The 19,938-nt window shown below is 39.8% G+C and overlaps 3 protein-coding genes across 6 annotated transcripts in view; 2 read left to right on the forward strand and 1 right to left on the reverse strand.

Annotated features, from left to right (window-relative positions):
* LOC137040223 (uncharacterized) overlaps positions 1 to 9,098 on the forward strand; it is a 192,170-nt gene extending 183,072 nt beyond the window's left edge. For 2 of the 4 annotated variants that reach the window (XM_067415683.1, XM_067415682.1), the window contains exons 2-4: positions 7,797 to 8,117; positions 8,230 to 8,583; positions 8,718 to 9,098. In XM_067415683.1, the coding sequence (XP_067271784.1) occupies positions 7,820 to 8,117; positions 8,230 to 8,583; positions 8,718 to 8,866 (801 nt within the window). In that variant the 5' untranslated portion in view covers positions 7,797 to 7,819 and the 3' untranslated portion in view covers positions 8,867 to 9,098. Of the gene's footprint in view, positions 1 to 6,742; positions 7,719 to 7,796; positions 8,118 to 8,229; positions 8,584 to 8,717 lie in introns of those variants that run through there. The other 2 variants (XM_067415681.1, XM_067415680.1) reach the window with 2 other exon arrangements.
* On the reverse strand, positions 5,355 to 6,728 carry mettl21a (methyltransferase 21A, HSPA lysine). The gene is made up of 4 exons (XM_067415685.1): positions 6,616 to 6,728; positions 6,313 to 6,480; positions 5,861 to 5,972; positions 5,355 to 5,782 (listed from the first exon to the last, which is right to left on the reverse strand). The coding sequence occupies exons 2-4, from the start codon at positions 6,457 to 6,459 to the stop codon at positions 5,385 to 5,387; spliced, it is 657 nt and encodes a 218-aa protein (XP_067271786.1). The 5' UTR covers positions 6,460 to 6,480; positions 6,616 to 6,728; the 3' UTR covers positions 5,355 to 5,384.
* A 3,178-nt stretch (positions 9,099 to 12,276) lies between the features above and the next one.
* On the forward strand, positions 12,277 to 18,274 carry LOC137039465 (lymphocyte function-associated antigen 3). Its single transcript, XM_067414777.1, has 4 exons — positions 12,277 to 12,368; positions 12,728 to 13,021; positions 16,397 to 16,687; positions 16,802 to 18,274. The coding sequence occupies exons 1-4, from the start codon at positions 12,326 to 12,328 to the stop codon at positions 16,927 to 16,929; spliced, it is 756 nt and encodes a 251-aa protein (XP_067270878.1). The 5' UTR covers positions 12,277 to 12,325; the 3' UTR covers positions 16,930 to 18,274.
* The last annotated feature ends 1,664 nt before the right edge of the window (positions 18,275 to 19,938 follow it).

The following is a 19,938-nucleotide window of genomic DNA, read 5'->3' on the forward strand; positions in this document are numbered from 1 at the left end:
CCGCCCACTGACTCTATACACGATGTGATTGGCCTGACCAGAGTTTGGCTTTTACAGCTCAGAAGGGTATTGAGAGTTGCTAGACGACACTCGCGGTAGATTAGATTTGCTGCCGCTAGGGTGCGTCTAGATTTCTAGTTTTAGTAGTAGTTCTAGTTTAGATTTTTAGTATCAATCTTTGCTCATTTCCTTCTCACGTGATGTCCATACACACTCTAAAAAATGTTGGGTCAAATATGGACTAACCCAGCAATTGGGTTGTTTTAACCCAGCGATTGGGTTGTTTTAATCCTGCGGTTGGGTTAAATATTTGCTAAAGACAACCCAATCGATGGGTTAAAACAACCCAATTGGTGGGTTAGTCCATATTTGACCCAACATTGCGTTGTTTTCTACCCAAATTTTTTTAGAGTGCAGCTAAATCCTCATATTTCCACAACAAAATCAACAGCACCTCAGACACATGCACTTTTCAGAACTTTTAACTCTCTCCTCTGTCCCCCTCCATCACCTCCCACCACATCTCTCTCTGCAGATGATCTTGCCCATTTTTTCACATTTAAAACCACAAGCATCAGCAGTCAGTTCCCACCTCCACACACACACAATTTTAAATAAGCCACATCCTCTGCCAAACATTTTCTCTCCTCCTTCTCTTCACTCACTGAGACTGAAGTATCTAAACTTCTCCTCTCCAGCCACCACCTGCCCTCTAGATCCCATCCCCTCACAACTTCTAAAAGCCATCTCCCCTACACTCTTACCAGCACTCACACACATCATTAACACATCTCTCTGCACCGGCATCTTCCCTACCACATTCAAGCAGGCTCGGGTAACACCACTGCTTAAAAAACCCACATTAGACACATCACTTGTAGAGAACTACAGACCTGTTTCTATCCTACCATTCATAGCGAAACTGGTTTTCAACCAGGTCTCATCTTTCCTCTCACAGTCTAATCAACTGGACGTAAACCAGTCAGGTTTCAAAAAGGGCCACTCAACTGAGACGGCATTATTGTCAGTTACTGAAGCCCTGCGGCTGGCTAAAGCTGCATCCAAATCATCAGTCCTCATCCTCCTTGATCTATCTGCTGCCTTTGACACTGAATCATCAGATTCTTCTATCCACCCTCTCATCACTGGGCATCACAGGGACTCTTCTCCACTGGTTTGAGTCCTATCTCACAGGTAGGTCTTTTAAGGTTGCCTGGAGAGGAGAGGTATCCAAAACACATCCACTGACCACGGGGGTTCCTCAGGGCTCAGTGCTCGGACCTCTCCTCTTCTCCATCTACACTACATCACTGGGACCCATCATTCAGGCACATGGCCTCTCATATCATTGCAATGCTGATGACACACAGCTCTACCTCTCCTTTCAACCAGATGATCCCACAGTAGCTGCACGAATCTCAAGCTGTCTGGTGGACATCTCGGCATGGATGAAAAAACATCACCTGCAGCTCAATTTAGCAAAGACTGAGCTGCTTGTTTTCCCTGCTAATCCCACCATACAACACGATTTTACCATCCAGCTAGGTTCATCTTTGATTAACCCTTCAGGTTCGATCAGAAATCTTGGCATAACCTTTGATGACCAGCTGTCCTTCAAAGACCACATCTCAAAGACAGCTCGGTCATGCAGGTTTGCATTGCACAACATCAGGAAAATCAGACCGTTCCTTACAGAGCATGCAACACAGCTTCTTGTCCAAGCCCTGGTCATTTCTAGACTTGACTATTGCATTGCGCTTCTAGCTGTTCTTCCATCTTGTGCAATCAAACCGCTGCAAATGATCCAGAACGCTGCAGCACGTCTTGTCTTCAATGAGCCCAAAATGGCTCATGTCAAACCCCTTTTCATCTCTCTGCATTGGCTACCACTCGCTGCCCAAATCAAATTCAAAGCTCTGACTCTTGCTTATGGATCTTCCACAAGCTCAGCACCCGCATACTTCGACTCACTCCTACGAGTTTACACCCCCACCAGAAGCCTTAGCTCCGCAAATGAGCGAAGGCTTGTGGTACCATCACAGAGAGGCATGAAATCCCTCTCCAGGATTTTTTCTTTCATTGTTCCTGGTTGGTGGAACGATCTTCCGTCCTCCATATGCACGACAGAATCACTCGTTTCATTCAAAAGACAGGTAAAAACTCATCTCTTCCATGAGCACTTAATCTTATCATAAAAAAACCCTCTTCCTCCTCTATTTCTCTTTTCTTCTTCCGTTTTCTGGTTTTTGCTACTCTGATTAGTATACAAATCTTGGTATTTAGGGCACGTTTTGCGTTTTCTTTGCCTCTTCTTCACGGATCGCTTCCTGTACTCCTGAGTTTTAAGTCGCTTTGGATAAAAGTGTCTGCTAAATGCATAAATGTAAATGTAGCCCTGACTCATCGAGGCATGGACACCACTAGACCCCTAAAGGTGTGGTGTGGTATCTGGCACCAAGATGTTAGCCACAGATCCTTTAAGTCCTGTAAGTTGCGAGGTGGGGCCTCCATGGATCAGACTTGTTTGTTCAGCACATCCCACTGATGCTCAACTGGATTGAGATATGAGGAAGGCCAAGTCAATATCATACCTCAAACTCTCTCTTGTGCTCCTCAAACCATTTCTGAACCATTTTTGTTTTGTGGCAGGGCACATTATCCTGCTGAGAGAGGCCACAGCCACCAGGGAATACCTTTCCATGAAAGGGTGTACATGGTCTGCAACAATGTTTAGGCAGGTGGTACGTGTCAAAGTAACCCACATGGATGGCAGGACCCAAGATTTCCCAGCAGAACATTGCCCAAAGCACCTCAGCCGGCTTCCCTTCTTCCCATAGTGCGTACTGGTGCCATGTGTTCCCCAGGTAAGTGACGCACGCACACATGTGACGCACACCCATGTTGACACTTTTAGCAATGGAAAAGGGTCAGCATGAGCACCCTGACTGGTCTGCGGCTATGATATGCAACAAACTGCGATGCACTGTTTATTCTGAAACCTTTCTATCAGAACATCATTAACTTCTTGAGTAATTTGAGCTAAAGTGTCTCGTCTGTTTGATCGGACCACATGGGCCAGCCTTTGCTCCCAACCTGCATCGATAAACCTTGGCCGCTCATGACTATGTCGTCGGTTCACCACTACTCTATCTATGGACCACTATACATTATATCTCTCTTCACAATGGTACCTTTTCCACAGCATGTAAGCAGCCTCAGATAACCCCTCTGCTTAAGAAACCGAGTCTAAATCCGGCACTTCTAGAAAATTACAGACCGGTATACCTTCTTCCATTCATTGCTAAAACACTTAAATGAATCGTGTTCAACCAAGTCTCTACCTTTCTTACACAGCCAGCCTCCTACAATCTCCTGGACAACAACCAGTCTGGTTTCAAAAGCGGCCATTCAAGTCTCTCTGTTATTGAAGCTCTGAAACTGGCAAGAGCGGCTTCCCGATCCTCAGTACTCATCTTGCTGGATCTGTCTGCTGCTTTTGACACATATAACCAACCAAGATCCTCCTGTCAGCTCTCATGACGAAGATCTCATGAACCGTACTCCAGTGGTTCAAGTCTTACCTCTCAGGAAGGTCCTTCAGGGTGTCGTGGAGGGGTGAGGTGTCTAAGTCGCAAAATCTAGCTACTGGGGTGCCTCAGGGCTCAGTGCTCGGACCACATCTCTTCTCCATCTACTGTCATTCAGAAACGTGGTTTTCCTATCACTGCTACGTTGATGACATTTCTACCTCTCATTCCAGATGATCTGACGGTAGCTGCTCGCTTCTCAGTCAACCTAAAAATAACTGGATGAAGGAGCACCAACTTCAGCTCAACTTTGTAAACATAGAACTGCTTGTGATTTCAGCCAACCCAAAACTTCACAAAACCATCACAACTGCTCCATTCAGTTCATCCAGGAACCTTGGAGCTGTGAATGATGTTCAGTTAAACTTCACAGAACACATTGCTAGAATTGCCCAGTCCTGCAGATTTGCCTTATACACCATTAGGAGGATCAGGCCCTTCCTATAGGAGCATGGTACACAAACACATCTCCTTGTTCAAGCTCTTGTTCTGTCCAGACTGGACTACTGTAATGCTCCCTTGGCAGGCCTTTCAGCATGTGCTGTCAAACCTCTGCAACTGATCCAGAACGCAGCAGGGAGTGGTCTTTTTAACGAGCCGAAGAGAGCACATGTGACACCCCTCCTCATAAAATTGCACTGGCTGCCAATTGCTGCTTGCATCAAATTCAAGGCACTGATGTTTGCCAACAGAATGATACCTGAACCCCTACACCTAAACTCACTACTTCAGACCCATGTACCTTCCAGAAGCTTGCATTCTGCAAGTAAACAGCAATTTGTGGTGCCAACCCAAACAGGCACAAAATCACTTTCACAGACCTTTACCTTGATTATTCCAAGCTGGCGGAATGACCTGCTAACTCAACCCGAGAGCTGCCGAGTCTTTAACCATTTTTAAGAAAGTGCTAAAGACGCAACTTTTCGTCAACGCTAGACTCATTAATGCTAACACTTACTGTGCTATATATATTCATACAACAACAAATCTTGCTACATGTACTGTGCTAGACTAACTGATACTTCACAGCACTTGCATGTTGCCATTTTTTTGGTTTGATTTGCTTCTTTTGCTCTCCTCATTTGTGAGTCGCTTTGGATAAAAGTGTCTGCTAATTGACTAAATGTAAATAAATGCATTTCATAATAATAATTATATTTAAACAATAAATAAATAAAAATAAAATGTATTATTTAATTAATATTAAATTATAAAAAAATATTATAATAAATATATTTTGGATTCTGTATAGAAAGCAATGAATGTAATGCTAATAATTATTAATTATGTTTAAATGATATGTTTAAAGGAAATCTTACAATATAATAATAATTACTGTAACAATTAATATTATTAATAATTAACAATTATAACAATAATAAGTATCATTATTAATTATATTTAAATAGTTATAATAATTTTCAATTATATTAATTATAATAATAGATATATTCTGGATTGTATATAGAATAGAACATAACAATAGTTCATTCATTATTATTATGATGCATCTCATTTGCAGCCCTAAAGTACTCACTTTTAAAAAATAAAGTGAAAATGAATAGAAAGAGATGTTGAAGTGTCATTTCAGCATAAAGCCAGATTATAACTTCAGCCCTGTATAGCAGCACCACCTGCTGCCCAAGCAGTGACCTGCATAAAACCTAAACATATAAAGCCAAAATCACCATGGTCCCATCAAAAATCATGATGAATCATCTTCAATGTTTAATAAAGCCTAAAATGCTTTGAATTACAAACAGGAAGCTCTACTCAAAGTTTCCTCAATACCAGCTCTTACAGTTCGGTGTTGGTTGTCTTTTTAACAGCTCTGTAAATGTGAATGTCCCTTTGAGAGTCATAATGGACCTCTTGCACGGAGAACCTCTCCCGTAGCTCCATCAGGAACCGCTCATCCCGCTCATATCGGATCCGACAGGACAACAACACCACCGTGTTCTCCGAGCTCAGGTGCTCAAGAGTCTGCAGGAGGGCGGGAAACGTCTCCTCCAGGTAAACAATGTCGGCTCCCAGAATCAGATCAAAGCTGCCTCGGGGATACAGCTCGAGATTCTCACCCCAGGTAAGTTCAGATACTTGTACCGCCCCCTGCTGGCTGGGAGGAATGTTTTCACGCACGTTGGCAGTCAGAAATTCCAAGGCAGGTTCTCTGTCTGTGATTGTCACATTTGCTCCTGCACGGAATAAATATTCTGACTGAAATAACGAATAAAGAAATATATACAGTTGAAGAAAGTATCATTCATTCTTACCAAGCAGAGCAGCTACAATGCCCACCAAACCTGTGCCGGCTCCAAGCTCAATAGCTTTCTTTCCTTTTAGTTCCACGTTTCCCATTTCCAGGAACATGCAGAGAACAACAGCCTGGAAAATAAACATGGATGGACTACTGAATCATGACTGAAAACACTTTCTGTTCATGTTTTATCTCTTGTGCCACCTATCTATTACTGGCCCATAGTGAATATTAGCCTTTAATGCAGGGGTGTCCAATCCTGCTCCTGGAGGGCCACTGTCCTGCAGAGTTTAGCTCCAACCCCAATTAACCATCCCTGTACCAGCTAATTGAGGTCTTATTAGGCATACTAGAAACTTCCAGCAGGTGTGTTAAGGCAAGCTGGAACTAAACTCTGAAGGACAGTGGCCCTCCAGGACCGACTTTGGACACCCCTGCTTTAATACATAGGATGATTTTTGAACTTACTGCGTCCCAGACCACAGCAGCGACACCCAATCGCTTCCAGTCCTGGCTGAGTCTGATCCTGTGATTGGCCAGATTAAACTCAGCTGACGTCTGGTGAAGTTTTGACAGAGCAGGCACTACATTCTCATCATAGGGCACCAAAGCCATCCTGAGCTGCTATAATAGCAGCTGAAAAGACCAACAAATAAAACATATGATTTAGCTAAAAGTTACCTTTATCATAAAATAAAAGTCATTATAGAATATCTGACATATTTTTTAAATGTTATGTTGTATCTTTGTAGTGGGCATAATGTACTGTACCTATGAATCCAGCGAGTTGGACTTTCCTTATTTGGTAACGTTTTAAAATTGTTAGCCTATTTGTCAAAAATAGAGAAATCAAATACAAACTGTTAGTACACAAGAGATATTCCCATGGATATTCCGCATGCTATTCAGCGATGTGTTGTGTTGTTCGACCACTGTGTTACTCCTGACAGTCGTGACACAGCAGCGCCATCGGATGTTTAGGCGTGTAACTACTATATTTCCTTTTTTTACAGTCCTTATTTGGACCTTCTGTACAAATAGGTTAGCCATCCTTCAATGAAGGGGTGTTGTTTTGAAATGAAAAGGATTTGCTCATGTTTATGCCAACTTATTATAACCAATAACCTCTCTATGCACCTAGCCTACTTTTAAACGTGAAACAAAGTATTTCCTATAAATGTGCAATAGGCCTGCTTGCAACACTTCAGATTCATTACAAATAACTATACAACAAAATGTTGTAAACGTTAAATGATTTGCTCTACAAACTAGCACGTTTTTGATAACGACAATGAATTAAAATAATATGAAAAAAATAGGCCTAGTGATGGGAGAAACAAAGCTTTTCGAAACTGAATCAATTGCTTCGCAAACGATTCAATATTTCGGAGCATTTGAATCTCCACACGCTGGTGACCCCTGCTGGTCAGAACGGTAAATGTAGCAGACATTGTTGTAATGTAAGCAAAGGTTTCGAGCGCCCATCACTACTACTAACAAACACATTCCACGTTTGTAGTTGTACAGCTAAATAACTGGAAGCGACGGACAATAATGATAAAACAAAATAAATGAAGTTCTATCTTCTCGTTCTCAATGTGACACGTGTCTTGTTAGCGTGTAAGGAACAGTTATTTATAGAGGGGTAAAGACCAAAGACTGAAAGAAGCTCTTAGAATGAGAAGTTTCCTTATTTTGAGACGCCAAGCCCATCAGCTGATGTTATTTGAGATTAACGTAACTTGTCAATTTGAGGAACAGACACCAAAACATTGCAGACTTGATATTAATCAGAACTGTTTTGATCTGATAGACTAGCTACTTAAAAAAAATGTTTTGCACATTAATTTTCTTCTGTTTCTGGCATCTGAATGGTAAGTTAAACATGTTTTACGACTTGATTTACATGAACTGTTATTTAATCTGATCATCTGTGTTTGATTCTGATACAGATGGAGTGAAGATAGTGACAGTGATGGAGGGATATTCTGTCACTCTACAAGCTTCTTTATTAATGCATATTCCAATAGTGTATGTACCATATTTAGAGTGGAGGTTTGGAGCTGAAGATACTTGTTTAGTTAAAGTCAAACAGCTTGATGAGAAGACGAGTGAAATTATATATGATGAGAGTGCCATATTCAGAGACAGACTCCAGACGGACAATCAGACTGGATCTCTGACCATCAGGGACATCAGAACCACGGACTCTGGACTTTATCAAATGTACATTCCAGGCATTCTAACAGAATTATTCAATGTTACTGTTTACGGTGAGTAGTTGAATTCACAACAATTCAATTATATCATCCCAGATTCAGAATATTTAGTACAATTATATATCATATAGTACTTTATTTCACATTATTCTCTCGTGTTTTCCAGCTCGTCTTCCTATTCCTGTCATCACCAGAGAATCTTCATGTTTATCATCATCATCATCATCATCATCATCATCATCATCATCATCATCATCATCATCATCATCATCATCATCATCAGTGTCATCAAATTGTTCACTGGTGTGTTCAGCTGTGAATGTGAGTCATGTGACTCTCTCCTGGTTCAAAGGAAACCGTTTATTGTCCAGCATCAGTGTGTCTGATGCCATCAGCAGCGTCTCTCTTCCTCTGGAGGTGGAATATCAGGATAAAAACCCTTATAGTTGTGTGCTCAACAATCCCATCAGCAACCAGACCAAACATCTGGACATCATTCAACTCTGTCAGACGTATCCAGGTACATCATAGAAGATGTAAAAAATGATTTATAGAAAGCTCACTGAAAAAAAATAGTTCTTCTTTCTGTTGCAATGTTGGGGAATTTTTGGTTTAGGTGCAGTTTCTCAACAAAACCTCTTTTGCTGTCATCAGCCTTTGTCTGTTACAGTTTCACCGAAGCTGTGATCCGATTGGTCATCTCTGCTTTGGTGGGCGTGGCCACTGTTTCCATAGTGGCTTATGACATCACATCCAGAAGAGCAGAAAGGAAACAGAGAACATCCCCGCCAGTCCCTGAATAATGATCCATATGCGTACATCTGCATATGGATCAAACCCTCGAAACATTAAATATCTTAACAATTTCCAATGAATCAGTTAAAATGTTCACAGTTGATTCCTTGGCAAATTGATCTGAATCAAAACGATACAGTGAATAACCAGACAAATTATGGAAATCCATTGGTTCAAAAAGTCTTAATCAGCTTTCGCACAGAAAATTATAAAGAATACTGCTTTGCGTTTCTCTCTTCTTAGAAGACAATTGAAATCTAAAGCATGATGATGAATAACATTAAAGAATATGAAAGATTCTTGTGTAATTTGCTTTAGTTCAGTGAGGGCTGAATGGAGCCAGTTGAACTGAAGGTGTTTGTTTGAATCTCAGTATATTGCTGAAGGTTTTCTCAAATGTTATAATAATAATCTATGTAAAGAATCTGTATCGGCGTAATTATGAAAAATAAATGATTATGAATAAATCCAGGTGGATGACATGTTTTATTAGCTCTACAGGACGTTGGGGTCCAAATTGACAAAGAGTCATTGCAGAGAAATGCAGTGGCAGCCGGTATATTTGAAGCTGTAACCACTGACTGCAGAGTTCACCGCTGGCAAAATGACAAAAGAAGAGGAAACAAGAAGCTGTTTTTTTATGTGCTTATGTGTCTCTTGCACAGCCCCTGTAAGGGAAATTCTAAAACACTTAACATGAAAAACGCTTATCATGGCTTAATGTACTATAGATCAAATTCTGTACACACCATAAAACCAGATGAGCCCAGAATATGAGTTTTCTGCCCATATAGAAACCATTAACCAACGTTAAGCGGTTTCTTTATTTGGTTTTTGGGTAATGCTTTAGACATGTGTCAATTTTTTGTGTGAAGTAATAGGCCTAGTTGAATAAAGTTATGCATTTTACAACACTTTATGCAGTTAAAATGTTTAAAGCGTATGCAGTTAATAAATAGTTAAATTGTTTAATTCAGTTCCAATTGGATACACTACATTTTACATGCTTTGTCTAAATATAGCAAATACACACATTAAAGTGATTTATGTAAAAAATATAGCTATTTTAAAAATACAGTTATTTAGCCTACTGTAATCAAAGATTTTTTAAATTATTTTTTTTTACAGCGGACGCCATTGAAAATAGCTGTCATGGCGCTGCTCTGAATAAGGTTTATAGAAAAAAGTGCAGTTACGGCATTTACCAGCAGGGGCCACCTGAACCATAACCTGACAAGCCAGACCATAGACCGTAAAAAAATATGGACGACTCGACATCATCCGTTTCCGCTTGCCATATTTGAAGCTTTCAGGCAGCCTTGCACGGCGCGGACATCTTGGGACCGAGTCTGCGCAGTAGCGATTTCGGGACCGGAGTTGCGCAGTAGAGCGCAGGAAGTAGAGGAGGAAGTTCAGCTGCGATATCAAAAGCCCGCCCACACTCTCGCAGATGCAGAACAATTAATTATGTTGGTGTGAAATAAACAGTTATGGAAATGTAGAAATTAAAGCTAAAGCTCTAATCTGCTCCCAAAAATTTCGAAAAAAGTCCGTTAGTGCCTCAGTGACAACTTCACTCAGAGAAGACGTCAGTCTCAGCTGTCAATCATGACGTCACACCCCCCGTTTTTATAGCATCAAATAACTAACTCAAACTAAACTTATTTTTAAAACGAACACCTGAAATGAAATCATCGTGATGATAACTGCCTTCAGTGACATAAACTAACTTTGGGGAAAACATTTTGAAGTGTAATTTTATTATTTAGTTTGCCTCTCGTCCATTAGAAAACACAGAGGGGCGGCTATACTGGGACCGGTCACCGGGGGGCGATCGAGGCGCGAAAGCTTCAGTAAATGAGAGGGAGACTGCAGGCTTGAGCCAGACCCATAAGCCTGAAGTTGTCATTCTAGTCAGAAAAGGAGTCTGATACTGCTCCTCCATTGGACTGTGATTATGGGGGGTTTCAACCTCCCCCAGTTTCTCTAGAAGCCAATACGCAAGTGACTTAAACTGTAATTCATCGACTGGCCACTTTGTAATATACTTTAATTAAAAATTCTATTTAGTATTCTAAGAAATCACTTATTTAACCTGTGAAGAACAGCTGGGGGCTTTGAGTGTGAAGCGTTGCTTAGACAACAGGAGAAAGTTTGACAACACGAGTCTCTCAGGACACATCTGTGCAAGTTCAACCGTATCAATTCGATATATCAGATATATCAACAACATGACTACAGCAGTCATGTTGTTGCTATATTACACCCAAGAACAGAACACCGCAATCGCTTAGACGCCATTCTGCTCCAGCGTATCCACAATGGCGGACAGCTTGAGCTCGCTCAGGGCAGGTCTGAGATGAAACGCTGCTGTCAATCAACAGTCGTGGGAGGGGTGTCCGACAGTGTTACGTCACACATCGAACGGCTTGATTTCAGACAGAGGAAAACATAAGGAGATTAAAAAAAATTTTTTTACAGCAGAAACATTTTTTTTACATCCTGGTACAAATTGTGGTTTTGGTCTATACGGCTAATTTTGCCCTTCATGACAACACTGAGGGGGTAATTTTTTTTTATAACTCATTCATTTACATTATATAAAGCCTTCAAGTTCTGTATAATTAAGGGTGTGGCCACTTTGAGTGACAGCTGGCCTATGGGTGACGTCACGGACACTACGTCCATATTTTTTTAGTCTATGAACTGAACCAGGAAAAAAGGGCCTCTGCACTCAATTGGATAGACCTACAACCAATCAGAGCAACGGAGTAAGTGACATACTGTATGTTGAGCGAAGCATAGTTGTCATCAACTGCACGCAAGCTGGAAGAAGTAGAAGTAAAGATGAATGTAAATTGTAAGGAATTGTGTCGTAAAAAAATGTAAGGATACACGGAGTACTTACCAACATGATCATCATTTGTGAGAGACAGTAAAGGTGACTGCATACAAACAATATTCTCCGTTTAGGATTAGAACGAATTCAACCCAAGCGCTCTTTGGTGACGTGGATGATTACGTTACTGTTGATCATCTTTCCATCATCGTGTAAAGCCCGCCCTGGCAATTTAATTGGTCCTATCAGCTCTAGTTTCTCCACAATGGATCGAGTCCAGACCAAACTTCTCAACCTCAAATGTTGTGGGCGGGGCTAAATTCGGCTAGCATCCAGGCTACAGACCCACATCAAGATGTTGATTACATTTGCTGCCGCTAGGGTGCGTTTCGATTTCTAGGCTGAATCATGCTACTTAACCAAACTTTAGATTAAAATAGAAAAATAGCCTAATTCACTTGTGCACATCTTCACACTTAAACTGACCCAAATAGTGGTGTTGTATTCACACTTAACATGTTACTAGAGATTGAGGAACAGACTTTTAGCCAAACAAAGTAAGACTGGGGGAGTGCTGACAGATGAGTTCCTTTATAATACTTCCTCCATTATCTCATACGGTTGAAAAATGTTTTGTGTATTAATCTCCTTGTATTTATGGCATTTGGTTGGTGAGTTCAAACATTTTTTATGGCTTTGATTTTGTACAGTCAGATGATTTACATTAACAGTAATTTATAGTTCATCATTTAGTCTACTCACCCTGTTTCCAAACCTGTTTGACATTTTTTCTTCCGTGGAACTCAGATGTTTTCTTTTTGTGAATGCATGTGAAAGTCAGTGAGGTCCAACGCTGTATTGCTTTCAGCTTTTAGCTTTCACTCTATGGGCAAGAATATTCTTCAAAATATATTTTGCAAACTCAACAGCATAGTGTGGAACAACATAAATGTCATAAAAGGCCTACATGACGCCAGAACATTCATTTTTGAGTGAACTGCCCCTTTAATCTTGTTTTGATCTGATACAGATGGAGTAAATGTGTCAGTGACGGAGGGAGATTCTGTCACTTTACACACTGATGATACTGTTCAAACCAGATATAAACAGTGGACATTTGGACCTCAACCTACTATTATAATCATTCAGTTTAATGGGGGGACACCTAATATTACATATATAAATTACAAGAGTATCAGAGACAGATTACAGATCGACAATCAAACTGGATCTCTGACTATCAAGAACATTCAAACCACAGACACTGGACAATATGAACTACGCATGGAGAAATACATACTGATATCCCGTGTTATTGTCTATGGTGAGTACTTTGATATGCCCAAAAGTGTCATATGTTAGGTTTAATATGTTAAAATAATATTAATTGACAGCATTTACATGACTTAAGCATTTCTTTCTTTGAAAGCTTGTGATAAACTCAAACTAGGTTTATCACCAGAATAATTACATCATTTTGTTCTCGCAGCTTTGGGAGTTCTTGCAGCCAGTGTCGCCAACTAATTTTCAGAGGAAGTTGCTAAAGGCAGATCATTTTGTTGCTAAAAGTTGCTAAATGACATTGTGACGTAATTGCGCCATGACATCATTACGTAATCACAACGCAAAACTACATAGATATTATTATAAATGCTAATTTAGATTTGTTTGTAAAACATTATCTGTGAAACATTATCACCCAGACAGTAGTTGGAATATGTCCAGAAATTACTTGTGTAGAAATTATAAATTTGTCCTTTTAAAAAAACAATTGTGACTTGCTAACCAAACAATTGTACTCTGAACTATATGCATTTAAATTATTTTGCTAAAAATGTGAAATCCGTGCGTGCTACTGCTGGTGCACTCAAGAAATCATTTTTGCTACTGCTGCTGCCTGCAGTGCAGCGGCAGTGCCTGACTATAGACCTGTGTAGCCCCGCCCCCACTCACTGTCTTTTCTCTTCCAGTTTTTACAGCTATTTCCACAGCGATCTTAAGGAATTATGAATTAACCGCTCAGTCTATTTAACTAGCTTGTACGTGTGCTGTTTTAATTAGAGTGACTTTACAAAAGTTGCTAAAAGTTGCCAAATAAATGTTAAAAATTGCTAAATTTGTTTGTAGGTGCTTTTTTGGAAAAAAAAGTTGCTAGTGTAGTCAGAAAAGTTGTTAAATCTAGCAGCAAAATTGCTAAGTTGGGAACACTGCTCGCAGCTTGTTCTCGACACATCGTCTGAGCGGAACATTTTTCTTGTGAGAACTATTGTGTGATTGGTCAGAAACTCACAGTGGGCGGGGTTAATGCGGAGAAACGCAGATGTTTCGGCACCTGCTGAAGTATGAAGTATGGCATGTCCTGGCCAGAACGAACTTTGTTCTTGTTCTTGCCACCTCGAATTTTGTAATTGCTTAGGGATCATATCACTTAATAATGTTAACAACATCAGCATTGCGTGACTACTTGTATTTAGTGTGTATTAGCGTTACTTGTAGCTAGATTTCAATTTCTGCACAATCTAATCTTTTGGTTTTGACTACAGGTGATCTCGTCGTGTGATTGTCGTTTGGACCTTTCTGTATTACAATCGCCATCAGAATGACACATTTAATTATTCCAGCTACTGTGAAAAAAGGCTATAAATGATCCGCCACCTGCAGCATCCTCACATGCAATACTACTTCTTGCCAGACTCGTCCTTTTTGTATACATACGTGACGTAATAACATGAAGACATGCTGATATTTCCCGCGTAAAGGCCTGTGCACACCGGGACGATTATTGCGCGATAATCGCCAGTGTTTTTCGAGATTATTTTCGTGATGTTTTTCTGAGTGTCTTTGTGTTCACACCCAAGCGATTTTCACTGGAGATGCGCCAAGTGAACGTGCATATTTAGTAGATGGCGCTGCCGGTACACAAGGTGGCACTGCGCCACTTTACGCTTCTGACACTTGCTTGTCACACAGATGAAGAAGAGAGACAGTTACTTGCCAAAACCATTCACACACTTTTTGCTAACTGGCAAGCAGCATTAGCACCTCATCTTCTTCTTTGTCTACTTACTTCCTCTTCGTCGTATCAATGTGTGTTCGGCAAGACCGCTTTGTGCTTGAGCGCCACCAAGTCGTGTTTTACTGTAACTTCAGCAGCTGCAGGCAGTGGAACAAAAGCTCCGATCTCATTGGGTGGTTTTTAATACGTCTCGTCAAAAAAACAAAAAACAAACCCAAGACGTTTTTTTAAATGACGCTATTATGCCTAGTGTTTTACGCATCGGTGTGCACACTCTCAGTGGCGGCCATTGTTTAGTCACAAAGCGTTAAATGTCAGCGATAAATGTGTGCGAAAATCGTTTTGGTGTAAACAGGCCTTAAAGCTATCAGTACCACTCAAATTATAACACATTATTACAAGCTTACCGTTGCGAATCGAGCTAAGATAAGGAGATAGTTGGCTGGTTATGTAATATGTACTTGCTCAAAAATAGATTTTGGATCATTTTTAAACAAAGAAAGGTTACAAATTGTAGCTTTAACGGAACTGTATGTAAGAAATGTATTTCAATTAATCATAAAATGGCCCTGATATGTCACTAGTCATTAAGAAGTCATTTTCATTTCAAATATTTATATCACTGACAACAGTAGTTTAGGTCAGGATATTGTCATTTAAAAGTTGTTGTTGCAGCCCTCAACTGATGTTGACATGTTGTGTTTTGGCCTGAAGCTCCGCCCTCCACCTATCGACCAATCACGAAGTCAGTAGTGTTTTGGCATCCGGGTTGCCAGATCTGCTCTAGTTACCACAGCTGCAGCTACAAACGTTCCTGCTGGATCGTGCAGCCTATCTGGCAACCTCGAGTCAGGGGGGAGGGGGAGAGAGAGAGGAGATACACCTGCAGTACCAGTTTTGGCCACATTCTTACATACACTTCCTTTAAGTAAAAATGCTAAATTATGAAGTTTATAATAAATTCCAAAGTGTATATAAACAGATAAAGGTTTTGAAGATGAGATTATAGAGGAAAATAGGACCAAAAATGTAAGATATTTGCGAAATACAAGAAAAGGAACAAAATGAAGAACAACAAAATAAGAGCAAAGAATATATATGCAGGAAACTTACATCCTCCTAGGGTTTTGGTCTGATAAGAAAAGGTCAAACACTTACTCATTATGTCAGGCGCTGTAACAGCTAGGTCGGCGTGACCAGTCAAATGCTTAAGCTGCAAAGATAGATGGAAATAGAAAGACGAGATGTGGTTTTGACACCTTTAGAACAAAGACGGCGAAGCAAGCACTATACCATATCTTACATCTTACAAACACAGTTTCTGGAAAAGCCCACTATTAATAGCCGTGAATTAATAATTCTGTGAAACATTATCACCCAGACAGTAGTTGGAATATGTCCAATATCTAACAAAACACAAGATATATATCTTGCCGTATATATACACATATGAGTATACATCATACATACTTTTGGAGAATATGAATATCAGTCAAACAGAATAAAAGATAAATGTAAATGAGTAACAATACTTGAATATATGTTGATAGTTAATATGTATGAAATATGGATATCTGAATACATGAATTCAAATCATAAATGAATAATGTGAATAGGAGAACCGTTTGGATACACCACTCACCGTCTATTCATTTAATTTATGTCATTATTTTTTTTTTTTAGCTCGTCTGCCCATTCCTGTTATCACCAGAGACTCTTCAAACTGTTCATCATCATTATCGTCAAATTGTTCACTGGTGTGTTCAGCTGTGAATGTGAGTCATGTGACTCTCTCCTGGTTCAAAGGAAACCGTTTATTGTCCAGCATCAGTGTGTCTGATCCCATCAGCAGCGTCTCTCTTCCTCTGGAGGTGGAATATCAGGATAAAAACCCTTACAGTTGTGTGCTCAACAATCCCATCACCAACCAGACCAAACATCTGGACATCAGTCAACTCTTTCAGACTAGTGCAGGTATGCATGTGGTAATACATTTCTATAGAAATACCACAAACAAATGTTGTTGGTGAGTTTTTCATAACGTAGGTGCAGGTTCTTAATAAAAATAAAACATTTTTCTGCCCTCAGACTCTGTCCAGTGTTGCGGTTTCACTGAAGCTGTGATTCGATTGGTCATCTCTGCTGTGGTGGGTGTGGCTGCTGTTGCCATAGTGGTTTATGACATCACATCCAGAAAAGGAGAAGAGAAGCAGTAGATTTCAACACCCGAGCTTGACTTTTGCAATATGCATATTAAAAGGGTCAACTGAATTGAGAAATCAGCTTTCCCTTGAACTTTTGATTTATAATAGAACATCATAATATAAGAATATCCTGCAAGTTTCAGAGCTGAAATCTTCTTTGTTAGTCAAAGGAAAGCATATTGATATCATAGCTATCTGGCTCTGCAAGCGATCGATCTGTGAATGTGCCTGTGACGCCAGAGTGCAGTGAAAGGCGCCTCAACAGCCTAATTCTGTAGCCCCATCTACCGCAGGATTTAGCGATTTTATTTTTAGGTATTTATATAGCGCTTTCAGGGTGATGCTGGCTATATTTTTAATGAAGTTCTCGCAAAGCCCGGCGTCCCGAGGCTATGCGTTTTCCAGTCAGGCTACCAAATTGTATCACCAGCCTGCCCGACCGATCTTAAATAGTGAAATAACATTCCTTTCTTGATGTGCGTTGTTCACTCTCTTGACTTGATATTTGAAGGAAAAATACAATCGCGGAACTTTTAAACATGGTGATTTGTCTGCAGTGAAGTTTTGCTGATGCACGTACTTGGTGTGCATGTTTGTGTTAGTGATGCACAGTTTGCATGTATATCCACCAATCGGGCGGGCCAAGTAATAAAAAAGAACATTCCAATTAATTGCGGGTGGATGAGAGATGAATCATTGTGTTTGTTTGATAAAGACATTTTGCGAGCCCTGTGGACTAATCCTTCAGGTTGACGTTTTCCCACAAGAGTTGGTTTACACGACACCATTTTCAACTTTTGGCCATTCATACACAAAAATGGTATTACTCATATATTTTAATTGCTCTTAACTTGAAATGTTTGGGTAAGCTAATTAATGCTTAAAATTATCATGAAATCTCAATTTAAATATCTTAGTAATGTAAGTAACTTGGCTTAGACTTGGTAAACCCAGCCCAATTTGAACATCTAATTTGATTTCGCTCTGCAGCTTAGATTGGAAACCTGTACATATTGCTATTCTGCTTCTGTTACAAATTTGAGGGGACTAATCACAAACCGGCTTATTTACCTGGTGCCCTATTGGCGGGCAGAGGTGGGTAGAGTAGCCAAAATCTGTACTCTAGTAAAAGTAAAAGTACTTACGGAAATATTTACTCAAGTAAAAGTAAAAGTAACAACCGTAATAGTTACTTGAGTAAGAGTAAAAAAGTATTCGATGAAAAAACTACTCTAGTATTTAGTTACTAGTTACTTTCGATCTGATTGATAAGAAGCGAAAACCCTGAATTTCAGACTAGAGCTTTCACAGACCTTCATATATATATATATATATATATGTGTGTGTGTGTGTGTGTGTGTGTGTGTGTGTGTGTGTGTGTGTGTGTGTGTTTAATGGTTAAACAGTGTAAATTAATGGTGTGCTGGGCTAACCAGAGCTCTGTTTAAAACATACTTTGTTCTTATGTTTTTATAAGTATATGCATTCTTTAGGTAGGAATAAAATACAATCCTGTTTTTATTTGTATGTATACACTCCAGACTGTTGTCTGTCTGGATGTGTGTAAATGCAAGAGGTCGAATTAGGCTATCTATTTGTTTCGTTTTTAGCCTGGTCTCATAGGAAAAACGTAGCGGTGGCAACGGTTTTGCAAACCACAAAATATGTACCAATACTTACATATCACGACAGTTTCAAAGTGAAATGTCCACTGGGTGGCGCTAAAAGCTTAGTTTTTTTCCGGAACACGTGCGTGAATCTTTTTTTTTTTTTTTTTTTTTTTTTACATGTGCGTGAATCTGGCATTTGTTACGTTGTATTTTTAACATACACCCACACTGAACCTTAAACCTACCCGATATTGTTAACAAAAGCAAATGTGACAAATAAAATTGTATCCATGTAATTTTAGCTTGTGAACTCGTCTTTGATCTCTTTTATCATGACTCGTTCCTCACGGGGTTCGTTCCCAAGTTTTTCACATTGCAAATACAAATCTGTATCAGCTGAGCTATCGAACAAGCTTAATAGGTAAGAAAAGACGAACATTCAAAATGTATTCTCTCTGCCTATAGTGTTCATTATTGTTGGAAACACTAGCACAGTATGTGAAATAGTATTACGATAAGGGAAAAGTGCCCATAGTTACCAAATTACCATTAATAGTTTTCAAATATAAGCAACATTGTTACACTTACCGCTAGCTATATGTTTTTTCAGGTTGGAGCTGCAATTCTTGTATGCTGAGATGTCAGTTCGTTTTGGTGCACACAGTAGGCTATAGCATTATGAAACTATTCTTAATGACATCTAGGAGTGAAAACATGAACTAGAGGGAACGGGTGATCTACCTCCCATAGCTCACACACACATCTTCGTGATCTTCCTCTGCTTTGGCCATCATCTGACTAAACGTGCGCTAATTATATGCGGATGATGTGTACCTCTCGCGAAGCAGCCTCTCCAACACTTCGCGAGACTTGCGAAGTCATATTAACTTGTTTTAAAATATATAATGAATTATTACCATTGACAGTAGTGGAGGAACGCCACCGAATGTAACAAAGTAAAAGTACAGTTTTTTCACAAAAAATTTACTTGAGTAAATGTAACGAAGTAAATGTAATTCGTTACTACCCACCTCTGTTGGCGGGTTTAACACAATGGATAGAGTAATGGATCGTTGGTCTGATTGCTTGAAGAACTATCCAATTTCGTAAAGGGTCATTTGAACTATGCCTGTTGTTCACACCTCTTGTGCAGTAGAAAATACAGGGCAGACTCCACAGACCAATGTTCAATCTTCAAAGATTGAGCTTGGTCTGGTGATAGCCAGACAAAACTTGGGTAGCTTTAACAAGCTAAATCAGTAAATGCTAACTTGCTAATTGGTAACACAGTTGGCTCTACTCAAATTAATTATTTTGCACATAAAGGCGGGCGTACACGGTGCGATTTTTGCTGTCGTGCGAACTCGCAGACGATTTTTTTTTCTCGGGAGAAATCGCGTGGACATCGTGG

Source organism: Pseudorasbora parva, chromosome 14, assembly GCF_024679245.1.
Source record: "Pseudorasbora parva isolate DD20220531a chromosome 14, ASM2467924v1, whole genome shotgun sequence".
Classification (NCBI taxonomy): domain Eukaryota; kingdom Metazoa; phylum Chordata; class Actinopteri; order Cypriniformes; family Gobionidae; genus Pseudorasbora; species Pseudorasbora parva.